The 24037-nt window shown below is 37.5% G+C and overlaps 1 protein-coding gene across 2 annotated transcripts in view; it reads left to right on the top strand.

The window, feature by feature from the left end:
- The window catches only part of LOC126457905 (E3 ubiquitin-protein ligase Su(dx)), a 129509-nt gene that overhangs the window by 5728 nt on the left and 99744 nt on the right, over positions 1-24037 (top strand). Inside the window, exons 1-3 of one of the 2 annotated variants that reach the window (XM_050094582.1) lie at positions 1288-1408; positions 22529-22631; positions 22816-22957. In XM_050094582.1, the coding sequence (XP_049950539.1) occupies positions 22586-22631; positions 22816-22957 (188 nt within the window). In that variant the 5' untranslated portion in view covers positions 1288-1408; positions 22529-22585. Of the gene's footprint in view, positions 1-1287; positions 1409-22528; positions 22632-22815; positions 22958-24037 lie in introns of those variants that run through there. The other variant, XM_050094581.1, reaches the window with a different exon arrangement.

The raw sequence follows: 24037 nt of genomic DNA, 5'->3' as shown, positions 1-24037 counted from the left end.
TACTCTGTGAAGGACTTTTAACCTTTTTCAAATGACATCAAAATTATGCAGGATGAATACCTAGTGTAAGTACGGAATATGCCTCCTTTTTATACATAATGATGCATCTTGTATTTGCAGAGTGCCATACTGCTACTAATTTGATTTCAGAAAAACAATCACTTAACAATCTTTTTCAGTTCCTGAATCATTCACTTTTTTTTTTTTCTTCAAATACTAGCATTAACGTGTGTACAGTGTGGTGGAACTTATAGTTTGTTAATCGAATATGTGAACATCTTCCTTGCTATGACAGTAAAATTCAGACATACATATCACATAGATGCTTAAATATCTCATAAAAATGAGTTGTTGGGATCTCCAGCAATAGACCAAAACCTGCTTCATTATATGGACTTGAAGCAGTAAACAAATTGACAGCACAGCACTACAGTAACAGTGTAATAGGTAGGGGTCGACAGAAGCGTCCGATCCCACGCGTTGGCTTTGACCCGTGACGTAAGGGTGTTGTGTGTGACGTCATGACGGCACGGAGTTTGGTTTGTGTGGCGTGTTTGTAGATGTCGCCGTGTTGTGGTTTGTTGTGCTCTCTGGTGGTATGTTCAGGGTTTTCGTTTGTGTGGTGTAATGGGCAGTTTGCTTTTGTTCATTATCCAGAATTGCTAGTGTGTCGGCTGTTTTTGTAGTGGAATTCGTTTTAGTGAGTTAACGATTTTGTGGGAAGGTTAATTTAGTGTTTTTCACTGTACATCGTGTGGTAATTTTAGTAGAATTAATCGGTTGTTTTTGTTCAGGAGTGGATATGACGGATAAAATTAACAGTGCGCAGGTCAAGGGAAGTGTTCGATCCCAATGTGTGGCTGTGTATGTTGTTGATATTGGTATCGGGAGATGTTTTTGAGCTACATAGGCCAAGGGAAGTGTTTGATCCTAATTTATGTGATCGGGAGCTGCTGTTGAGCTATATACATCAAGGCAAGTGTCCGATTCTGTATTTTCGTCCTCATAATGTGTACGTACCGACTTTGTGCGCCATATTGGAATCGTGGTTTATGGTCGTTTCCGTCATATTTGTGACGTCATGGGTCAAAGCAGACGGGCGGGATCGGACGCTTCCATATTTCCATAGGTAGTACACTGCTGTAGTGCATACACATTATTGGTATTGCTATTATTAGTGGCAGTGCTTAGACACATTAACAGCCTGAAGTCTTGTAATTTTTGCCATTTCAGAAATAATGACTCATCAGTCGATATACAAACAGTTAGTATAGCGCACACTTTTTAAGTTGTTTGATTTCAATGGAAGTGCAGGTTGTGGGTGAAGCAAATGTCACTAGGGAGAAAAGCGGTGCAGAGGAAGCGTATCTTGTAACAAGTCTCTTGATGAAGGTGAATCTCCATAAAGGTGAATAGTTAGCTTTCTTTCCTGATGAAATGCACTTACAATTGCTTCTTCATTATATAAAGATATTGTTAGAAATAAGCAGTACCAAATCACTCATTGACCCATCAGTTCATGGCACAATAAAAAACTCGTAAAAACTAAATATTAGTATCTTTCATCATTCTAAAAAAATAACTTTCAGAGAAAATTCCTTTTCATTGTAACCTTTACTGATGTTAACAATAGGGATAGAAAGGGATGGGTAGTAGCTAATATGTAATTAAACTATGAGGTAATGCTGATAATGGTTGGGGAAGAGAGGCTACTTGCTGATATCTGATTGCACTCTGGGGAAATGGTCTCAAAAAAGTTGGGATCTAATGACTTAATGTAAATGCCAAAGCTACAACAAACGTATTAGAGCTTCATCACAGTTGATCAGATGCTTACAGAAGAGATGGCATCAGGGGAAAGATTCAGTACGAATCGTCAACTTTGACTGATGATATAATGTTAATGACTCCTGTGACATCACCTTCTAGTGCATATATTCAGTCTTGTTGTTAGTGGATGAAGCCAAAGAACCTGGTTATGCTGACAGATTGATTTGTAGTTTTACCTGAGGCCAGGTTAGGTTGGTAGGTGACTGGTGGAGAATTGGCAAAACCAATACATGTGAAAAGAAAGCTGGTTATGGTGACAAACTGACTTGTACCTTATATTTCCCGAAGTCACTTTTCAGAGCTGATGACTTGTATCAAATATTCCTCTCTACCCAAAAGGGCAATAACTTGTGGTTTAGTGAACAATACAGGATATTCTTTCAAGCTTGACATCATATATATTGCAGATGGTGCTTTAATGTTTTTGTTTGTTTCAGTTCTACTTTTCTTTCATGTGTTTGTTTACAACTCAATTTGTTCTTGTGGGTGATGGCTTGGATCATGTTGTTTAATCATGGAGAAGGATGAAGTTGTCTGTCATACTGTATTCTAGACCTAGATAAGTGTAGTCAAGATGGCGACTGCATTAAAGATCATGATATTGTACAGTCCTGAACTGTAGCATAACCTAAGGTGATGATTAGGTTGGACAGTTGTAGCTTCCTTGCAGGTCGTAGAAGCCAAAGAAGTATGTGCCTTGATAAAAATCTTTCCCTTTTTTTTTACAGTCTGATCTGCTGGATAGGTTGGGGGCTTGTATGTCCATCATGTTAATCATGTCTTTGATCAGTTGCCATGATAACTTATTGTTTAATAATGCTTGGTAAATTTCTTACAATGTCTGTAATTTTATTTTTCTGCAGCTCATAATTGCGATGTGTTCCTTGATATTTCAAAGAGATTGCTGTAGATTCAACAGTGCTCTTCTGCAGGCAGAATTTTGGAAATGTTGATACACTTCTTGATTTGATTTGCTGAATATCTATAAATACTTTAAATTATATTATGCTTGTATTGGAACAATGCTTTTGTTTGTCATTAGGAATTATAAAATCTTTGTACATTGTTAACTCTAGTCATCTGCAGACTTCATGAGGTTTGAGTTATTTTGACGCATATTAACTGGTGGCCTTCCTATTTCAATATGCTCCTAAAATCTAAGTTGTTTTATGAGTGACACATCATTTGTTCCTCATTTTTCATTGTAGTTATTTGAAACATAAGCGATGATATTGTATTTCATTTTGAAAAATATGGCAACTGTTTTACAGAAAAATCTGGGCTGTACAGTCTTGATTTTACTATTACGATGTCTGCATATAGTTATAATGAAAATTGAGTTTTGTAAATTTAGATAACAAAAATGGACACTATGGGTCAAATTTTTTTAAACTCCTTGTGCTGCCCACATGAACAGCAAAGGAAAAAATCAATAATGTAGCGATAAGTTGAAGGAAAGCAAATAGCAGTGTATTGTGCCTTGTATTTTGAGCTCATTTTAGTTCCTGTGACTTGCAAAGAATATTGCTGGTTGATCTTGCATGCATTTACTCCTTGTTGTCCAGAGAGTATTCTGTAGGATATTCAGCTACAGTCTCCATTCTAGAGAAATGAGTTGCATGGATATATAATGTAGATGACAAAACATCTTGCAAAAACTTTATCAAAGACCTTAGAATGCTTTGCTTTCTTTGCAATACATTTACTCTTAAGTAGTGTTAACAACCACAAACAGAAATCATTTCCAAATGAAACTCATTTCCTTCCACAATTAACAACAAAGAAGTCATATTAGTGTACTTCTCCATGTCAGATGATCAGGATGAAAGTCTTTACTCAAGCGCAAAGGTACACCTAGTTGCTTACAGAAGTAAAGCAAAAAACTCGAAATCTGAGAAAACCATACAGCAAATCAAAAAGGGATTACCGAAAGTTGTGATTCCATCCATCTCATTTGATCCATGACATCATCAATGCGGCAGACAGCCCTATTTCAAGCATATATAATATGGTGATTATGATGCCACTCATTACACCCATGAAAAACCATAAATAATGTGAAGTATTTAAATCTAGAAATAAAATGAAACTAATGGGATTGCTGCTGGAAGTAGGGGGTCTTGAGTAGGTAAAAACTAAATATATGCAATGAGAATAATGATACAATTCCAAAACAAATATTAACCCAAGAATCTAACACACAAAATTCACAACTTTGAACACAACCAACTTACGCAAAAGCAAAAAACCATTGGTATCATAAATTTTACTTGACCTGTTATTTTTGTGTTCTTCAATCCAGAGACTGGTTTGATGCATCTCTCCACGCTACTCTCTGCTGTGAAAGCTTCATCTCTGAGTAACTACTGCAATCTACATCCTTCTGATTCGGCTTAGTGTATTCATCTCTCGGTCTCTCTCTACGATTTTTACACTCCACGCTTCCCACCAGTACTAAATTGGTGATCTCTTGATGCTTCAGAATGCGTCCTACCAACCGATCTTTTCTTCTAGTCAAGTTGCGCCACAAATTCCTCTTCTCCCCAGTTCTGTTCAGTACCTCCTCATTAGTTATGTAATATACCTATCTAATCTTCTGAATTCTTCTGTAGCACCAGATTTATTCCTGTCTAAACTGTATATCATCCCTGTTTCACATCCATTCATGGCTACACTCCATACAAATACTTCCAGAAAAGACTTCCCGACACTTAAATCTATACTCAATGTTAACAAATTTCTCTTCTTCTGAAACACTTTTCTTCCCATAGCGAGTCTACATTTTATATCCTCTTTACTTTGACAATCATCGGTTATTTTGCTCCATAAATAGCAAAACTCATCTACTACTTTAAGTGTCTTATTTCCTCATGTAATTCCCTCAGCATCACCTAATTTGATTTGACTACATTCCATTATCATCGTTTTGCTTTTGTTGACATTCATCTTATATCCTCCTTTCAAGATACTGTCCATTCGATTCAACTGCTCTTCCATTTACTTTGCTGTCTCTGACAGAATTACAGTGCCGTTAGCAAACCTAAAAAGTTTTTATTGCTTCTCCATGGACTTTAATTCCTACTCCAGATTTTTGTTTTGTTTCCTTTACTGCTTGCTCAATATACAAATTGAATAACATCAGGGATAGGCTACGACTCTGTCTCACTCACTTCCCAACCACTGCTTCCCTTTCATGCCCCTCGACTCTTATAACTGCCATCTGGTTTCTGTAGAAATTGTAAATAGCTTTTCACTCCCTGTATTTGACCCCTGCCACCTTCAGTATTCTGGTCCCTTCAATCCCACAAACCAACCAACCCCTGCCACCTTCAGTATTTGAAAGAGAGTATTCCAGTCAACATAGTCAAAAGCTTTCTCTAAGTCAACAAATGTTTGAAACATAGGTTTGCCTTTCCTTTATCTATCTTCTAAGATAATTTTTAGGGTTTCCATTCGTCTGTAAAGAATTCATGTTAGTATTTCGCATCCATGACTTATTAGACTCATGGTTTGCTAATTTTCACACCTGTCAACACCTGCTTTCTTTGGGATTGGAGTTACTATATTCTTCTTGAAGTGTGTGGTTATTTCACCTGTCTCATACAACTTGCTCACTAGATGGTAGAGTTTTGTCATGGTTGGCTTTCTCAAGGCTATCAGTAGTTCTAATGGAGTATGGTCTACTCCAGGGTCCTTGTTCCAACTTAGGTCTTTCAGTGCTCTGTCAAATTCTTCACACAGTATCATATCTCCTGTTTCATCTTCATGTACGTACTCTTCCATTTTTATAATCTTGCCCTCAAGTACACTGCTTTTGTACAGAACCTCTATATACTCCTTCCATCTTTCTGCTTTCCCCTTGGAGCTGAGCTCTTGATATTCATACAGGTGGTTCTCTTTTCTCCAAAGTCTTCTGTAATTTTCCTGTAGGCAGTATCTGTCTTACCCCTGGGGATATCTACCTCTATGTCCGTACATTTGTCCTCTAGCCATACCTGCTTAGCCATTTTGCACTTCCTGTCGATCGCATGTTTGAGATGTTTGTATTCCTTTTTGCTTGCTTCTTTACCGCATTTTTACATTTTACCTTTCATCAATTAAATTCTGTATCTCTTCTATTATCCAAGGATTTTTACTAGCCCTTGTCTTCTTACCTACTTGATCCTCTGCTGCCTTCACTTTTTCATCTCTCAGAGATTCTTCTTCTACTGTATTTCTTTCCGCCATTCCTGTCAATTGTTCCCTTATGCTCTCCCTGAAACTCTCTCCAACCTCTGGTTCTGTCAGTTTATCCAGGTCCCATCTCCTTAAATTCCCACTTTTTTGCAGTTCCTTCAGTTTTAATCTACAGTTCATAACCAATACATTGTGGTCAGAGTCCACGTCTGTCCCTGAAAATGTCTTACAATTTAAAACCTGGTTCCTAAATATTTGTCGTACCATTATATAATCTGTCTGAAAGCTTCCAGTGTCTCCAGGCGTCTTCCATGTATACAACTCTTTCATGATTCTTAAACCAAGTATTAGCTACAATTAAGTTATGCTCTGTGCAAAATTCTGCTATGTGGCTTCCTCTTTCATTCCTTACCCCAATTCCATGTTCACCTACTACTTTTTCTTCTCTCCTTTTCCTGCTCTCGAATTCCAGTCCTCCATGACTATTAAATTTTCATCTCTCTTTACTATCTCAATAATTTCTTTTATCTCACCATGCATTTCTTCAATTTCATCATCATCTGCAGAGCTAGTTGGCTTATAAACTTGTACTACTGTGGCAGGCATGGGCTTTGTGTCTATCTTGGCTGCAGTAACATGTTCACTATACTGTTCATAGTAGCTTATCTGTATTCCTATTTTTTTTATTCATTATTAAAGCTACTCGTGCATTACCCCTATTTGAATTTGTATTTATAACCGTGTATTCACTTGACCGGAAGACCTATTCCTCCTGCAACTTCACTAATTCCCACTATATCTAACTTTAATGTATTCATTTCCCTTTTTAAATTTTCTTGACCTGTAAAGCTCAAATTCCCTTGTCCTGTTCCAGACCTCACGCCAGCCTGTGTGAGCTAAAACGCGTGCCTTTCGGCTTCCTCTCAAAACCGGTGTTGGCTCTCCTGCCAACCCACTACAACAAGAATCTAGGCTGGCGAATAACGCACCGGAGTGCATGCGCTCTCTCTCTCTCTCTCTCTCTCTCTCTCTCTCTCTCTCTAGCAATCAGTCCAAGTAACTGTAGAAACTTGATCATGGAATCACATCTTTGCCCATTGCAGCAGTCCATGTTCTACTCATAAATTTCTCTGTCATATCCATTACTGACAAAAAGAGAAAAACTTGCTTAAATTTCTATATTTCTAACCATAAGAAACACACAGCACTAATAATATCAGACACAATCCAATTCAAAACACTGCACCAATATGGCATCACACAACACAGTTACGTCATGGATCAGAGCAGTTGGGTGGAATCGCAACAGTTCATTAATGCAGTAAAAGCATAAGTTACTAAATATTGTTTCTAAATCCAGAATTGATAAACTGAGAATTGTAAATCCTTGTTTGTAATGTGGTAGGTAATAATACTTTTGTAAACAGATCTAATTATTGCAGTATTTAGGTTACTGTTATCCTCTGACCTTCATCATGGTTGTGCTTATGAATATAAGGAGAAACTAGTACTAAGATGTTTAGTTAAATTGCATAGTTATAAAAAAAGTTTCTCTGATTTATAGCATACATTTGAAACACATTTATGTTCAAGTAGAATAACACAAATTACCAGTAATAAAGTAATAAGAGTTAATTGTTAATATTTCTTTCCAAAGCAATTTCATTCCACAATGCTGAACATTTTCTTTGATGAGGAGATTCACACCATTTGAAATAGGCCTATCTGATGTAATATAAGCGAAGGATGGATAGAATTAGACACATCTTCCTAACTGCATGTAGTGCCTCTGTTGTCAGTGACAACATGTCATACCAAAGATTCCTCAATACACAAGAAGCACCATGCAACTATGCTGATCCATAACTACTCAGGAACTGCCCACAGCTTGAGAATGGTGGTTGAAACATTATGCTGCATAACTGTGAGCATTCAAGAAGTGGCCAGCATATTGTGGTAAAAGGTCTTCATTTGATTGGCAAATATTCTGATGTTTCTGTACTATTCACTGAACAACTCTAATGCAATTTGGAAATGGGGTTGTTCACAGTCTTGCTGAAAGTACAGCTCTTCAAAAGGGTTCTTAAGGTATAAGGGAATGTTCAAGCCATTCCTCACAGAGTCCCTATATCACTGACCTATGAGGGACAATAGCATACACCAGTTTTGCAATTTCACCCTCTATAACTGCTGAATTTATGTGTAATGATTGGCGTGAACCAGATCTCATATAAAGTTTTGGGCCCCCTACATGTCTATGAACATATACGGGCTTAGATTCATGGGGAGCATAGAATGAATACTTAAATCTTACAAAACTAATGAAATAATTTTGTCTGTGGAGTAAAAACGACATAAAGTGCATGCGTGTGAAAACAAAATCTGCTGTTGGATAACATGATTGAATCATCTTCAGCATGCTGCCCACGAGGTGGTTAAGATATTGCTACTTGAGCCTGTCTCAGTTTTTGAGGCGTTCTCATGTGGGAGTAGTGTTCCTGTGACAAAACGTGGCAAGTTTCACCAGCTGGCCCCAATCATGTTTAGGGGGATTCATGTTGGTATTTGCTACAGGCCATTTCATTTGGTTGATCCATGCCTCCTTGAGGAAAATGTTTGTAGGATGAACACAGTTTACTTACATATTATCATTTTGAAATACTATCTGATTGGTGAAATGTTGATTGTAAAGCTACTGCAGTAGATTGGAGGATCCTGTCTCAATACCATACAGCCCCAAATTAGGTTTGACAGAAGAGGTGCCCCTCATTCGTCCACAGTACTAGCCAAAAACACAAGTAACTCACCTCGCTGCCAGACATGTGGGACTGCACACCTGAGACGTGTGTTGGTACCTGGTTGCTTCCACACTCTGCTGTGTCTGTCATCACATATCGGCAAAATCTGTAATTGTCACAATACCATTGATCCAGTTTCTGTTCCAGGTGTTCTGTGGTACACTTTCTTTGAACACATTTGTGCTAGGGGATTTGGGCTGTTGTTTGTAATGGATGCCTAGAGGTCAGTTGATCATGTGGGGACTGTTGAATCTGTCTCAGCTGACGTAGCCCTCTCAGTTGTCTCCAAAATAGGTAGTTCCATTACATTTTCCTGGGGGTACAAACAAGCCACAATTTGTAAGTACCAGTCATCAGCTGATGTCGTCCACAGGCATCAACTGTGAGACAGAGCTTCAGTGTTTTGTGGCTCGCTATAGTAGTAGAATATTCAGATTTTGTCGTGGTGGTGTATGCCAGTTTGGCATACAATTTACTGTACTGATAACCCTTCTTGCAGTGAAATGACAATATTCGCATCCTATAACCCTTTAATAGCTCCCCGATGCATGTTGACCGACAGCATTGTACACAAGTCGTACCATCATATTCATGACCGGAAACACAGTGCACTGAACTGAATTGAACTGAGAATGCAGGTTCACTCGTGCTAGCTTTACATAGGTTGTTGTGTGTAAAGATTTCCTGTAGTCAGAAGAGTACTGAGGAAGAGGTTTCTGAAATTCAAACTGTGTAAGTCATGAGGGTGGCTTGAAACACTGACCGTCTCTGTTGTGTTGACAAGAGACATCGTTTATTTTGTGTACTTTTTTTTGTGCATGTGTATTCGTCCATTGGCACACACAATCAGTCTGTACATCTCTCTTAAATTCAAGGGAGTATTTGTCTTTGGTAGAAGTAAAAGTCACTTTCATTTCTGCTTAAAAGATTCAGATCACACAGTTCAAACCCAGCGAAAATAGGAATTTCATGACTAAAGCTCAAACACATCACGAATTATACTTTAAGTAAATGTGTACTTAATAAGATGATTAAAAAAAACAAAGAATAAGAATACCATTCGGGGAATGCTGTGAAAGAAGATGTTATTACACTTTAATACAGAAGGCAAAGTAAGAAAACCAATATATAAAATTAGAAAGCTATGATTTTGTGTGTGAAGCCTACAGCTGTTTCCGCAACATCCAGGGGAATTATCTATCAGAAAACTAAGAAGTTCTTTTCCTTCATATAAGTCAATGACTGGTCCTAAACCTTCCACTAAATCAGTCTGTTGCTGATACTGAATTGATATTAAGAATTTAAATAAACATTCACATATGTGTGTCCCTCTACTGTACCAACATCAATTGCTTAAAGTAAACAAGATACCAGACCCTGATGGAATTCCCATTATATTTTACATTGAATATACTTCAGAATTACCTCTTCTCTACCTCATATAAATTGAAAAGCTATTGCGTAGTGAACCAATCTGTCTGACTAGAAGAAGTGCAAGACTGTCCTGTTTATAAAATGGGTAAAAGATTGGATGCACAGGCCTTCAACCCAATATCTACAACAATAATGGAAATTCGTGGATGGAGCAATATGTAAAATAAGGGAAAGTCAACAAGTGAACTACAGTGGATTGATGTGTGGAGCACAGGAACAAAAACAGCATTGACATCAGCTTTTGAACACTACCTCTTTTTCCATTTTCTTGTGACATGTTTCTGTACTCCATGCATCAATCTGCTATAGATGAGTGGTTGCCTTTTCCCATCTATTGTGTCTGCAGGGTGCCGGAGCACATTCTTAGCTCAAAAATAGTAATATTTCCCGAGGAAAAGAAGTTTCTCTCAAAGAATTAGATTAGGTTCATTGCCATTGTGTGAAATGTGGCACACTTTCTCCACTTATGATATATTACAAACTTTAGATGCAGGAGAACACAGGATCATATCTTCCTCAATTTCCAGAGGCATTCAACACCGTGCCATTTTGTTGATAGAAAACAAATACGAAAGCAGAGCATGTACGCAAGTATGTAAAGAATGTTTTGACTAATAGGAGCTAGTAAATTATATTTATTTAAAATTTTCAACAAAAATTGGAATACTATTTTGAGTATTGGAAGAAAGAGAATACTGCTTTATTCATCTCATAACATACACTTCTGAACAGTCAGATTGTGGTACAGGAGATGTGTCAAAAATTAACAACATATATCTCTTAGGTAAAATTATAGTTGCAGAGGTGGAGCAGTATTCCATAGTTAATATTTTTCTGAGAATAAAGTCATGTTTATGTAATAGTGCTCACTGACATCTTGCTGAAATTATTAGTGTGTGCACCACGAATTCTTCCACAGCGTAGTAATGTTCTGTATCATTATATCATAGCACTTATTTTCCAAGAGACTTAGCTTCTTGTACCCAGTGTTTCTATCTATTAGCTTAAGATTCTCATTCTCACATATTGGGGAGTTTGAGTATATAATTTTGGTTGATTAACAGTAAGTAATTATCTTTACTCCATACGTTACATGAATGATTAGAATGATTTTCCATAAGTAATTTTGGTTTGCTGACTTAAACTATTATTGCCTCACAGAGGTAAAGGGAGGGAACTGTTGAAAGTTCCACGGTTGTAAATGACTGATGAATTCTAATTGTTCACAGTATACGTAAACAATCAAGCAGATGATTATCTGCAGTCTGTTTGTCCATTGATAAAGCTGTTGCAGCAAGAAAGTATTGTCATTGGGTGATGATAAGAAAATTAAGAATAATATTTTATATTTCACTTGATATGCTGAATGATAATTGTCTTTAAATGTGAATAAATGTAATATAATGTTCCTAACTGAAGATAGAATGCAATAGGGTTTGACCTCGCTGTCTTTCTCAGTGAATTGAACTAGTATGAAGCTCTTGTGTTTCCAGTTAAGCTATTTCAATGAACTCATTTGGCTGGAAACCTATGAGCTTTGTACCAGTAGGATTCAGTTACAAGATCAGTAGTAAACTTGTTGGAAAATGTGAGATAATACTACAAAATTATGACAGTGGATGACAGCAAGACATCAGTAGCAGGAAAAGTCAGTAGAAGACTTTGATTGCTTGCAAGGGTTATGCAAGAAATAAACAAAACATTGCATGCACTACACTAGTGTATCAGAGTCAAGAATATGGGAATTCTTACAAAGTGGGATGACAGTGTAGGCTACATTAAATGAATCCTGAGATATATGGCACAGATTGTGACAGGTCAGTAGTGTCCATTCAAATTTAGTAGAGGTGTGTGTATAGGGAACTGAAATGCGAAAATTTCGAAGAAAAGTGATGATGTTCTCACAGTGTTGTTGGATAAATTTAAAGAACTAGTATCAGAAAAGACTAAAACAATTGTACTGTTGCCATCATATAATTTCACATATGGATCTTGAGAATGAGATAAATGAGATCAGGGTATGTACTGTGGCATATACGAGGTGCATTCAAGTTCTAAGGCCTCCGATTTTTTTTCTAATTAACTACTCATCCAAAATTGATGAAACTGGCGTTACTTCTCGACGTAATCGCCCTGCAGACGTACACATTTTTCACAACGCTGACGCCATGATTCCATGGCAGCGGCGAAGGCTTCTTTAGGAGTCTGTTTTGACCACTGGAAAATCGCTGAGGCAATAGCAGCACGGCTGGTGAATGTGCGGCCACGGAGAGTGTCTTTCATTGTTGGAAAAAGCCAAAAGTCACTAGGAGCCAGGTCAGGTGAGTAGGGAGCATGAGGAATCACTTCAAAGTTGTTATCATGAAGAAACTGTTGCGTAACGTTAGCTCAATGTGCGGGTGCGTTGTCTTGGTGAAACAGCACACGCGCAGCCCTTCCCGGATGTTTTTGTTGCACTGCAGGAAGGAATTTGTTCTTCAAAACATTTTCGTAGGATGTACCTGTTACCGTAGTGCCCTTTGGAACGCAATGGGTAAGGATTACGCCCTCGCTGTCCCAGAACATGGACACCATCATTTTTTCAGCACTGGCGGTTACCCGAAATTTTTTTGGTGGCGCTGAATCTGTGTGCTTCCATTGAGCTGACTGGCACTTTGTTTCTGGATTGAAAAATGGCATCCATGTCTCATCCATTGTCACAACCGACGAAAAGAAAGTCCCATTCGTGCTGTCGTTGCGCGTCAACATTGCTCGGCAACATGCCACACGGGCAGCCGTGTGGTCGTCCGTCAGCATTCGTGGCACCCACCTGGATGACACTTTTTGCATTTTCAGGTCGTCATGCAGGATTGTGTGCCCAGAACCCACAGAAATGCCAACTCTGGAGGCGATCTGTTCAACAGTCATTCGGCGATCCCCCAAAACAATTCTCTCCACTTTCTCGATCATGTCGTCAGACCGGCTTGTGCGAGCCCGAGGTGTTTTGGTTTGTTGTCACACGATGTTCTGCCTTCATTAAACTGTCGCACCCACGAACGCACTTTCGACACATCCATAACTCCATCACCACATGTCTCCTTCAACTGTCGATGAATTTCAATTGGTTTCGCACCACGCAAATTCAGAAAACGAATGATTGCACGCTGTTCAATTAAGGAAAACGTCGCCATTTTAAGTATTTAAAACAGTTCTCATTCTCGCCGCTGGCGGTAAAATTCCATCTGCCGTACGGTGCTGCCATCTCTGGGACGTATTGACAATGAACGCGGCCTCATTTTAAAACAATGCGCATGTTTCTATCTCTTTCCAGTCCGGAGAAAAAAAATCGGAGGCCTTAGAACTTGAATGCACCTCGTACAGTTGGAAGTAGAATAGGACTGTCCCTCACATTCGGGTGAAATACTCCCTGCTGTACACTGTACAGTTGCTTAATGTGAAATAGACCTATGTGATCCTTGCTAATGATGTGCAGTTTGCAGATATGCTTTTTTGCAAAAAGATTTCTTTCATGTAATGAATAAATGTTGTTGGTGGTGTAACTGTTCATATGTTGTTTTCTCCAGTGTTGGTTTAGTGGATGAAGTACTCTTACATATCTGCTATTTCTTTCAGTCATCTAGTTGACGGTGACTGTCCCCCGCTTTTGAAGGACATCATCTTCACGCCAGTGACTGTTACAAGATTTAATTACACTGTTGCAGTTTTGGCCTTAGGCCATTGTCTAGTGCTTTTGTTTTGCGATATTTGAATACGTTTGCTCGCACTGTGTAACAAAGTCATGAATGTATTTAACGGTATTGACGACGACATACAAGTGTGTCAGCTACATTGCGTTGACATGGCTTAAAGCCATAGTATCAGCACTTGATAGTGGCCTGAGGCCGAAATTACAATAGTGTAATGAAAACTTATAACAGTCACTGGTGTGAAGATGATGTACCTCGAAAAGATTTTTATGACTGTGAATCCCAGCTACAACAAGTTTATTCACTGTTCCCTATCATCCACTGATTGTTGGTGGTGTCAGTGTAAGTTTCCCTGGTCATGGTGATTTTTCATGAGATAGCTGTAGTAGATCATTGTCATGAGTACACAAGGAAAGTTAAGTTCCTGTAACGTTTTGACTGTGTAACTTTCAATCTGTGTGGCTCTGATATGTGATTACATCAAATGCCCAACTGTCACCCAGCTGGCAAATTTCTCTGGCAACAGTAGGATTATGTGCCAAATAGAGCAGTTTTATTTGTCATTGCAGGTGAAATGCTCCTATCTTCCATAGAGCTGTCTTTAATTCGGCCAATAATCAGTATGCATCTTTTGTGTGTTAGTTGAAACTCAAGGTCAGTGTCTTGATTTTACCATCTTCAATAAATACCTATATATATGAAAGTGCTGGAGTTACAGAGAGATAAATTCAGTAATATTTCTACTGGTGTTGGTTATTGTAAACTGAACATCCTCATAACGAGTTTAACTTTTCTGACAAATTCAATTTACGGGAGGGTCATTTCACTTCAGAACATATAATAATTCAAGGATTTGTAACCCTGTATCTCAGATTTTCTCAAAACTTTGTATATTTGCTTATACTTATAACATAGGAACTTCTGCGCCCATAACTCAGGTGTTTATGAAGCTTTTGATTTGGAATTTTTTTCAGAAGTTAAGTAAGGCATATAGTTAAGATAGTGAAGTAGTAAAGTTACGAAGAAAATGTTTAAAAAATGTTAACGTATGTCAATTTTCGATTTCAGAAAAATTGCGAGGATATGGAAAAAGGCTTATATTGCATTTCTCCAACCTGTTGGGAAGCTGATTTTGGTCATAAATAATCCCCTAGATTGTAAGCTTCATAATAAAATAAAAAAAAAAAATTAATGGGTCTTTCGCTAATTGACACACACATCAGAAATCAAAATACTTTTTGTGAAGGAAAAGGGTTATTTTAAGTAAGTTCATCTACTCACTGTCTCACTGCTACCGGTACAAAGGTATCAAATTAGCATGGTTAAGTATAACTCATTCTAAGCAGGCAAATTAACTGTTAGTGTGAAAATTTATTTGCTTTCTTGTCACTAATTCAGTAATTGTTTAAAGAATATAATATACAGGGTGAATCACTAACTATTGCCACCTAGAATAACTCCGAAAGTATGATAGTAGCTGAAAAGTTTGTGGGACAAATGTTGCATGGGACATTGGGGGCCATACTATGACGTTGATGTTTTGTTGCTAAGTGGGATCACATCAGAGGTATGAAGGTCAACTGTATTTTTTTAAATGGGATGCTATAGTTTGGTACTTATTTTCTGATAGTGGCTATCGAGACGAATCCAATGATGTGTGTAACAGTAAGGTCTTTGAGGGCCAATGAAGGTCACAAAGGTGGCATGAACGTCCATTTACAGGTGTTCAAAGTGATGACCATTGGTATCAATGCAGTGCTGCAATATTCTTATCATGGATTGAGTGGTATTCCCCTTATCATATTGGCACTTATCGAAACACATGTTCTGACAATTCTCTCTTATATATTGTGCAAATAGTAAATATTTGCCGAATACGGCATATCCATCTAACATGCCATTGACTGTTTCCCAGTACAACACTAATAGGAGTGGTAAGACTAGTATTGTTGAATCGGGCGAATGTGAATGATGTATTCCTTCAAAGAACAAGTTGATATGCCTCTTTTTTACAGAGAATGCCAATGAAATTCAGTGAGAACTAGAGACTTATACATTCACAGATATCCTCAACGTCATCACCCTACACATCGTACATTTAAATATGTTTATGATAAATTGAGAACAGTTGGATCTTTAATGCATCGGAAACATATCCGGCAAAGGAAAGTTACTAACGAGGAAACAGAAATTGGTACTCTCGCCACTATGGTTCGAGATCCTTGTGTTAGTTCGCGTCAAATCGCAAAGCAATCTGGCATGAGCTAGAGTCATTTTTGTGTTCTGCATTGCCATAAATATCATCCTTACCATATCAGCCTCCACCAAGAATTAACTGGTACGGATTGTATGCGTCTCATTGAACTCTGTCGATGGGCTCAACTTCAGATTCAGAGGGATGAGACATTCATTAATTCGATTTTATTTACTGACAAGGTTACATTCATGAACCACGGAAATGTTAATGTGCATAACATGAATTATTGGGCAACTGAAAATCCATGTTGACTGCGGCAAGTTGCACACCAATAACCATGGTCAATGAATGTATAGTGTGGGATTCTGGAGGACAGAATTATAGGCTCCTATTTCATCGAAGGAAATCTGGTGGGAAGTACACCACATTCCTGCAAGAAACATTTGGTTATTGGAAGAAATACCTTTAGGAACAAGGAACAGAATGTGACATCAACACAATGGGTCTCCGGCACATTTTTCACTGATGGCTAGAAAAGAATTGTAGAGACAATTCCCAAATCGTTGGATTGGACGCGGAGGAGATGTCGTGACTGGCTCGTTCACCAGGCTTGATGCGTTTGGATTTTTTTCTTGTGGGGATTCGTAAAAGACATTGTTTTTAAAGATGTTCCAACTGCACCAGAAGATATGTGAGAGAGAATTGTCAGAGCATGTGCTTCGATAAGTGCTGATGTGATAAGGAATACCACTCAATCCATGATAAGAAGATTGCAGCACTGCATTGATACCAATGGTCATCACTTCGAACACCTTCTGTAAATGGACGTTCATGCCACCTTTGTGACCTTCATTGGCCTTCTTCAAAGACCTTACTATTACGCACATCATTGGATTTGTCTCGATAGCCACTATCAGAAAATAAGTACCAAACTATAGCATCCCTTTAAAAAAAAACTTAATATCTCTGATGCAACCCCACCTAGCAACAAAAAACCAATGTCATATTATGGCCCCCGTTGTCCCATGCAATATTTGTCCCACAAACGTTTCAGCTCCTATCATACTTTTGGAATTATTCTTGGTGGCAACTCACCCTGTATGTTATTTGTGTGTTCAGCCAATCACCTGCTTCCAGTGATAAAAAGTGTTCTTAAACAGCAGTAGCTTGTTTGATACCTTTATAGGCTTGAAAACAATGCAACAATAGTTGTAATTTGTTGTTGAGAATAACTGGCATGCACAAGTTGTTTGGTGTGAGTTGCTCTTTGTATTTCTGAGAGACAGGTCATATATGTTTGTGGTGTGGCCCTATCATTCCACTTGCGTAAAGTATGTTTTAAGTGAATTAGTGCTCAGTTAATTGCAAAGGAAAATGTAAATTCATGCACTGTCGGGAAATTGCTAAAAACACCATGTCATTTAACAACCTGTACCGTAGTAAAAACTCTACATAAAAAAAAGAGCTGAGTGAAGACCGACGAGATTTGATATTGCTGCGATCCAGTTATAAGATTTCCATGAGATAAAGAAAGTACTAGTTTATGTGGATATCACAGATACTATTACTTAGAAGTTTTTGAAAATCATTAAAGAACTTGGTGTGATCCTTTCAAAAAACGCATACAAACAATTAAAAAAAACCTTTGAGACCAGTTTGCTTGTCTTTGTCTAAAACATTAAATGCTAAAAGAATCTATGTAAATAGGCCAGAATCTGTGCACAACATGTTGCAAGGTTTGTAAACAGAGAACTGATATCAGTGATAGTGATAGAAATCAAAGTGATGCAGATGACGTGGAGGTGACATTTCATGAATCAGTACTAAAACATCAAAGTATTGATGCAAATAAAACTTTACATGATTTGGGGTGCTCTCCCTTAAACCTCCACTCCATTCCAAATCAGAGCAAGGCTTCATATGGCAAAAAGAATTTAGAAAAAGTGAAGCATGTTTTGGAAAGAAAAATGTGCTGGGCATTAGATTGTAGTATTGAAGATTGTGGCCATAGAGAAGAAAAAAATGTGATGATGAAATTGTTAAGAAATCCAAAGATTTTGATGTCATGATATTGTTAAAGAAAGAAAAAGTGGCTAGTGTAAAAGTACCTGAAAAAATTCAAATTTTAACTTATGCTCCACCCTCGTGGACAAAAGAGAATACGTCAGAATTCAATGTTAGTGAGTATGTGGTTCGACAAGCAAGGAAACTGAAAACAGAAATGGATATTTTATCAACTCCTATTGCAGATGAAGTGGTAGAGATTGTAACCGATTTCTGCTAAAATGATGAATATACCAAATGTTGGCAGGAGCAAAAGGCAGAGTTAGCATTCAAAAGTGTGTATATGCATAAAAGTCTCATCCTTTCCAACTTAAGAGAACTGTACTCTTTGTTTTAGATGGGAGAATCCAAACATTAACATTGGTCTTTCTAAATTTTGTTTGCTAAGACCGAAGTGCTGTATTTTATCTGGTGCTGCCAGCACTCATTCATTGTGTGTGTGTGTGTGTGTTTGTGTGTGTGTGTGTGTGTGTGTGTGTGTGTGTGTGTGAGAGAGAGAGAGAGAGAGAGAGAGAGAGAGAGAGAGAGAGAGAGAGAGAGAGAGAGAGAGGGGGGGGGGGGGGGGGTTTGGGGGGGGATTCCACCAAAATGTAAAACTGATTTCGGATGTGGAACACGTTGAAGAAACATACAGAGAACTTATAAAATTTCTTGTATCTGGCTCTGAAAACTACAACTACAACTGCACTCTTAATCAATGTCATAATTGTCCCAGTGGTGACAAACTGTCAGAATTATTAAAACAGAAATTAGCTTACAAAGATGCTGATGACGAAATTGAATTCAGACAGTGGATAAACACAGATCATCAGGCAGAATTGGTAAAGCAGTCTGCAACTGTTGGTGAATTCATGACTTGTTGGTAACAAATGACAGGCACTTAAACCACACTCATTTATATCTAAGTGTCAGTCAAAATCATTGAAGAAATTTAAAGAAAATCAAACCTTGGAAAACTGTTAATGGACTTTACAGAAAACTACAGTTTTGTAATTCAGAATGAAATTCAGAATTACCACTGGACAAGAAGCAGCTGTACAATCCATCTCGTGTGTGTGTGTGTGTGTGTGTGTGTGTGTGTGTGTGTGTGTGTGTTTATGTGGTAAATGAAGAAAGTAAATTGGTAATAGTTAACAACTGCTTTATAAGTGATGTGTGACATAATGTACGATTTGTAAATAAAACTAAACTCTGCCTGTACAAGCCACGAAGGCACAACGATAGTGACCGGCCGCCATGTTGTCCTCGGCCCATAGGCGTCACTGGATGTGGATGGGGAGTGGCATATGGTCAGCACACTAGTCTCCTGGCCATATGTCAGTTTACTAGACAGAGTAAATGCTGTCCAAAAAATGGTTAAGTGGCTGGCAGAGCATTACCCACGAATGAAGAAAGTGCATGATTTCACTGACGGATGTGCTACTCACTACATGAATAGAAAAAGCTTTGAAAACTTGTATGAGCACCAAAACCTATTTTTCTATTGATGCTGAGCATTCTGTTTTTGCTACTAGCCACAGCAAATCTGTGTACGATGGTTTGGGAGGAACTATAAAATGTGTATTGAGAAGAGCTAGTCTTCAGCTAGCGGATGATGCACAAATAACAACTGCATCTGGTGTTTATGATTTCTGCAAAACTATTTTTTTTTCTTCACTTCTTAGAGAAAGTCAGTGTAGATGTCCTATGCAAGAACCTTGAGAAGAGAGGTTCGATAACCCGCACAATACCTGGTACCAGGAATTTTCATTCAATGAAAATGCCCCACAATGGACATGCACTTGTCCTCAACAAAATTCTTTAGAGCAGCTGTATATGATGACATGTGGTACTCCGCCTTTGTCAGAAATGTCTGTGATGAAGGAGTAGATGTTGAACTACTTTTTCTCCACCCACCCGGACCAGCAGCATCATTCTTTTGGCCTGAGAAGGAAGAGTCTTGTTTGGTGCCTTTGGAAAACATTTTACGTGCTGTTGGTGTACGTAATCAACACATTAGGCAGAATGTATTACTTTTATGAAAAAGATATGAAGTTAACAGTATATAATTTGTCACAGTGTATCAAAAATAGAGATGTTCTTAAGAAGTTTCATTGATAGTTGCAGACATCATCATTGCTGAACATGTACATTTTAAATTAGCGTTAGTGTGGCTAGAATAATTGTTGTTTAAAGATGCTAATTCGACATTATAAATAAAGTTCACCTGTGTAATGAAAATGTTTCAATTAAATTTATAACTTTTGGCTCTGTACTTTAATGAGGCAACCTTACTATAGGTTGTCAGTTAACATAATCTGATTTTAATGATCTTCCGAACAATGATGTGATATATGTTAAATGAACACGCAATATCTGTCAAAACTCAGGGCACTTCCACTTATTGTAAGTAATATCAGAGTCTCGATAAAAATAAATCTTGTATCAGCTATCAGAAAGTGTTTTACGTACTTAAAAATCTTTGTTTGGACCACAACAGCTTAAGTTGATGTTCTATATTCCCATAAGTCAAGAATAGGTTTTTTTTTTTTTTTTACCATGAAGTTTCATCCCTTCTGTGACATTTGTGGAAATAAGACTACACTGTTTTGAAAATAAGATACTTTCTGTTATTATTATTATTATTTTTACTATTATGTCTGTGTGAAGTAGTGCCATCCAGATGACAAACTTCAGTTACGACATTTACGTTTGTAAAAAATTTCTGTTTTCCACCATCAAATTACATGAAGTATGTGGAGAAATTTTGCAAAGTATTGTGAATTCAGATTTATTAGTGTGTCCATTCATAGAAAACCCATTAATAATTTTATTTTATTACAATGTGTACTGTTTTGGGAATTATTTAAGACCAATTCTAAGTTCCCGTCAGGTTGGAGAAATGTGATATAAGTATTTTTCGATGTGTCTGTACTTTTTCCCAAAATTGGAAAGTGACATGTTAAATTTTTTTGTACTGTTCTTTGTAACTTCACTGCTTAAATAATTACATGTCTGTTAAGTATGTGCTTCTCTTAAATTACAAAAAGATTCCCAAATCAAGAGCTTCATAGCACCTGAGTTATGGGCATTTAAGTAGATAAGTACCATTTTGCATTGACACTCTTGCATAGCCCAGTTATCAGAATATCACTACATTTATTGAGTTTAATAAACTGAGTAAACTGTAATTGAAGAAAATGTTGTCATGGTATGCCCCATTGAGATATTGGTGCATTTTTGCAGGAATGCTTCTAAGAATTGTAAAGTTTGGGAAAATAAAATGCTGTTGCAGCCCATAGTGCAAATGAAGAGACAAAATGCATGGAACTATGTTTAGTTAAATATAGAAGAGAGAATATTATTGCCTCAGAACTTAATGACTGCACTAGTATAATATTTCCATATTAGTCTGAGAGCAAAAAGGTTTTGTGAAAGTTCTTGTTATAAGTATAAACAAATGTGCAGAGTTTCATGAAAATCTGAGGTGATGGGTGACATGACCTGTGTGATTTGACGTGGAATGACCCCTGAATCTTCAAAATTCTTTGCTGTAATCTTAATGCAGGCACATCTCAGTGAACAGGATTTGGTCCCCCCCCCCCCTTTCTCTCCGCCCCTCTCCCCCTCCCCTCTCTCCCTCCCTCCCACCTGCCCTCCCTCCTTTAGAAATGTTTTACACCATCTCCACCTCCAGATATATACTTCTATATATGGAACTCTTTCTTCACTGATGTTTAATTTCGTCAGGCTCTGCAATTCTCTGCACCAAATCTACTGCAGCTGTACTTAGTGCTGCTCATGGAACAGCTGTGTCTTTGTGCCTACATTCCCCACTGATCATGGAGCTGAAACAACTCAAGATATTAATCCATTATTATATTCATTGTTCCATAGACAGTGTCCCCCTACCCCGATACGGAATAATTTTGACCAAATGTTCATTTGTTCAGAGTACTGTTCTCAGAGGCCACATTGATTTGGCTTAAGTTACAGCATTGTTGAGTTGGCTCGTTTACTCAGTTAGGATTAGGCTGTTCTACTCAGCCTGTTCCACAAATGCAATATGCAGCAACTAAAACCATTCAGCATTATTCTCATATTGTACCACCCAACATATTACAACTTTATTGGGTTTAATAAACTGAGTAAACTGTAATTGAAGAAAATGTTGTCATGGTATGCCCCATTGAGATATTGGTGCATTTATGCAGGAATGCTTCTAAGAATTGTAAAGTTTGGGAAAATAAAATGCTGTTGCAGCCCATAGTGCAAATGAAGAGACAAAATGCACGGAACTATGTTTAGTTAAATATAGAAGAGAGAATATTATTGCCTCAGAACTTAATGGCTTCAAATTTCAGATCTGGATATGTTTATCGTGTAAACGGTTCCTGAAAGGAGTATTGGATATATTGAGAATGTCTGACTCTGCTTCTCCTGGCTACCATCAGTTAAGTGTCACAAGTATGTACCAGTCAATATATTAATAAATTAAGTTCACAGGAAGAATGTGCTGTTATTTAGCATTTAAATGCTGTTAAGTTTCACACTTGGAAGGTCTTGATATTCTGGTCACTAATCCATTGTTAGTAATGTAATTCTGTATTTAACATACTGTAACTCAGATTTTCTATGTTCATTATTTCAGTTGAATGTGCTCATCTTCGTGGAAACAGTAGCTTCTTGAAACCTAATCCCTATGTAGAGCTCTCTGTCGATGAGAAGACTCCAAGAAAGACAGAAGTAGTGAGAAACACATATCAACCAAGGTGGAATGAAGAGTTCACAGTGTAAGTTCTAAAAAAATTCACTGAATCGTCTCCATGGTTTCTTGAAAACAGGTTGAGCCTTTTTTTAATTATTAAGAAGTAACGAACACATTGAAGGTATAAATCTTATCAAAATCTGATTACAGAAAAGCACTGAGTAAATTCATCAGTTGTGATGTGTATCATGTTGGATAAGTGGAAAATTGGCTGAAAGGGGGCTACTGTGGGATTTATTTACCTGAATGTTTTCAAAAGCTGTCAATAAGACTTTATGATAATAAAAAAAGGTGAAGCTGTTTTTCTTAAAAACTTGTTTGGGGATCACACCTTTTAAGTACAGGAATCATTGTTTTCAGGCATTGATATATTGTTCCCCTGAAATTGTCTGATGATCACAAATTTTAAAAAGTTCTGTGAAAATCAGCAGTTATTGTTAACCTTAAAGAAGAACACTACACAGCATGCGACTGATATAGATATTAATTTCAAATATTTCCTCTGAGGCTGAGAAGGCTGGCACGTAGACTATTGCATGATAAATAAATAGCTGTTCATATTTTTGCAGATTCACATTCTTAAATTTGTGTTTAATGTGTTTGTGGTACACAGATGAAGCTTCTGTTTGCTAATGTAGTCTTTGCAAAGAGTAAATTGTCACTGAGTCTTTCATAGTAATGAAATTAATTAATTGTCCATTGCTCTTACACATGCACAACAGATTCAGTTAACAGCATTGTGATGACTTATATGTAATCTGCCTAATTTTTAAATAAAAATAATATTTCACATGCACTTTTCCATACCGGGGAGTTAAAGGAACACTAGTTAAACTGTCACACTTTCATCTTGAGACCATATTTGTTATACCACTTATTGCTCAATTTATGGAAGAAGGGCTGCTGTCCTAACCCAGCCTATTTCAGATGTAGACCATGTTAAAGTAATGCAGTCCATTTAAGACTGCCACTCTTCTTTCATAAATGAAGTCGGGTGTGGATATTGCAGAAATGGTCTGAAGTCATAACTGCAGACTTAGGTCCCTTTACCTGTCTGCTGTTGACTGATGCAGTAAAATCACTTGCACCTGGCTATTGGCATTGC

This window comes from Schistocerca serialis, chromosome 2 (genome assembly GCF_023864345.2).
Source record: "Schistocerca serialis cubense isolate TAMUIC-IGC-003099 chromosome 2, iqSchSeri2.2, whole genome shotgun sequence".
In the NCBI taxonomy this organism is placed as follows: Eukaryota; Metazoa; Arthropoda; class Insecta; order Orthoptera; family Acrididae; genus Schistocerca; species Schistocerca serialis.
This window is presented reverse-complemented; position numbering and strand designations above follow the sequence as displayed.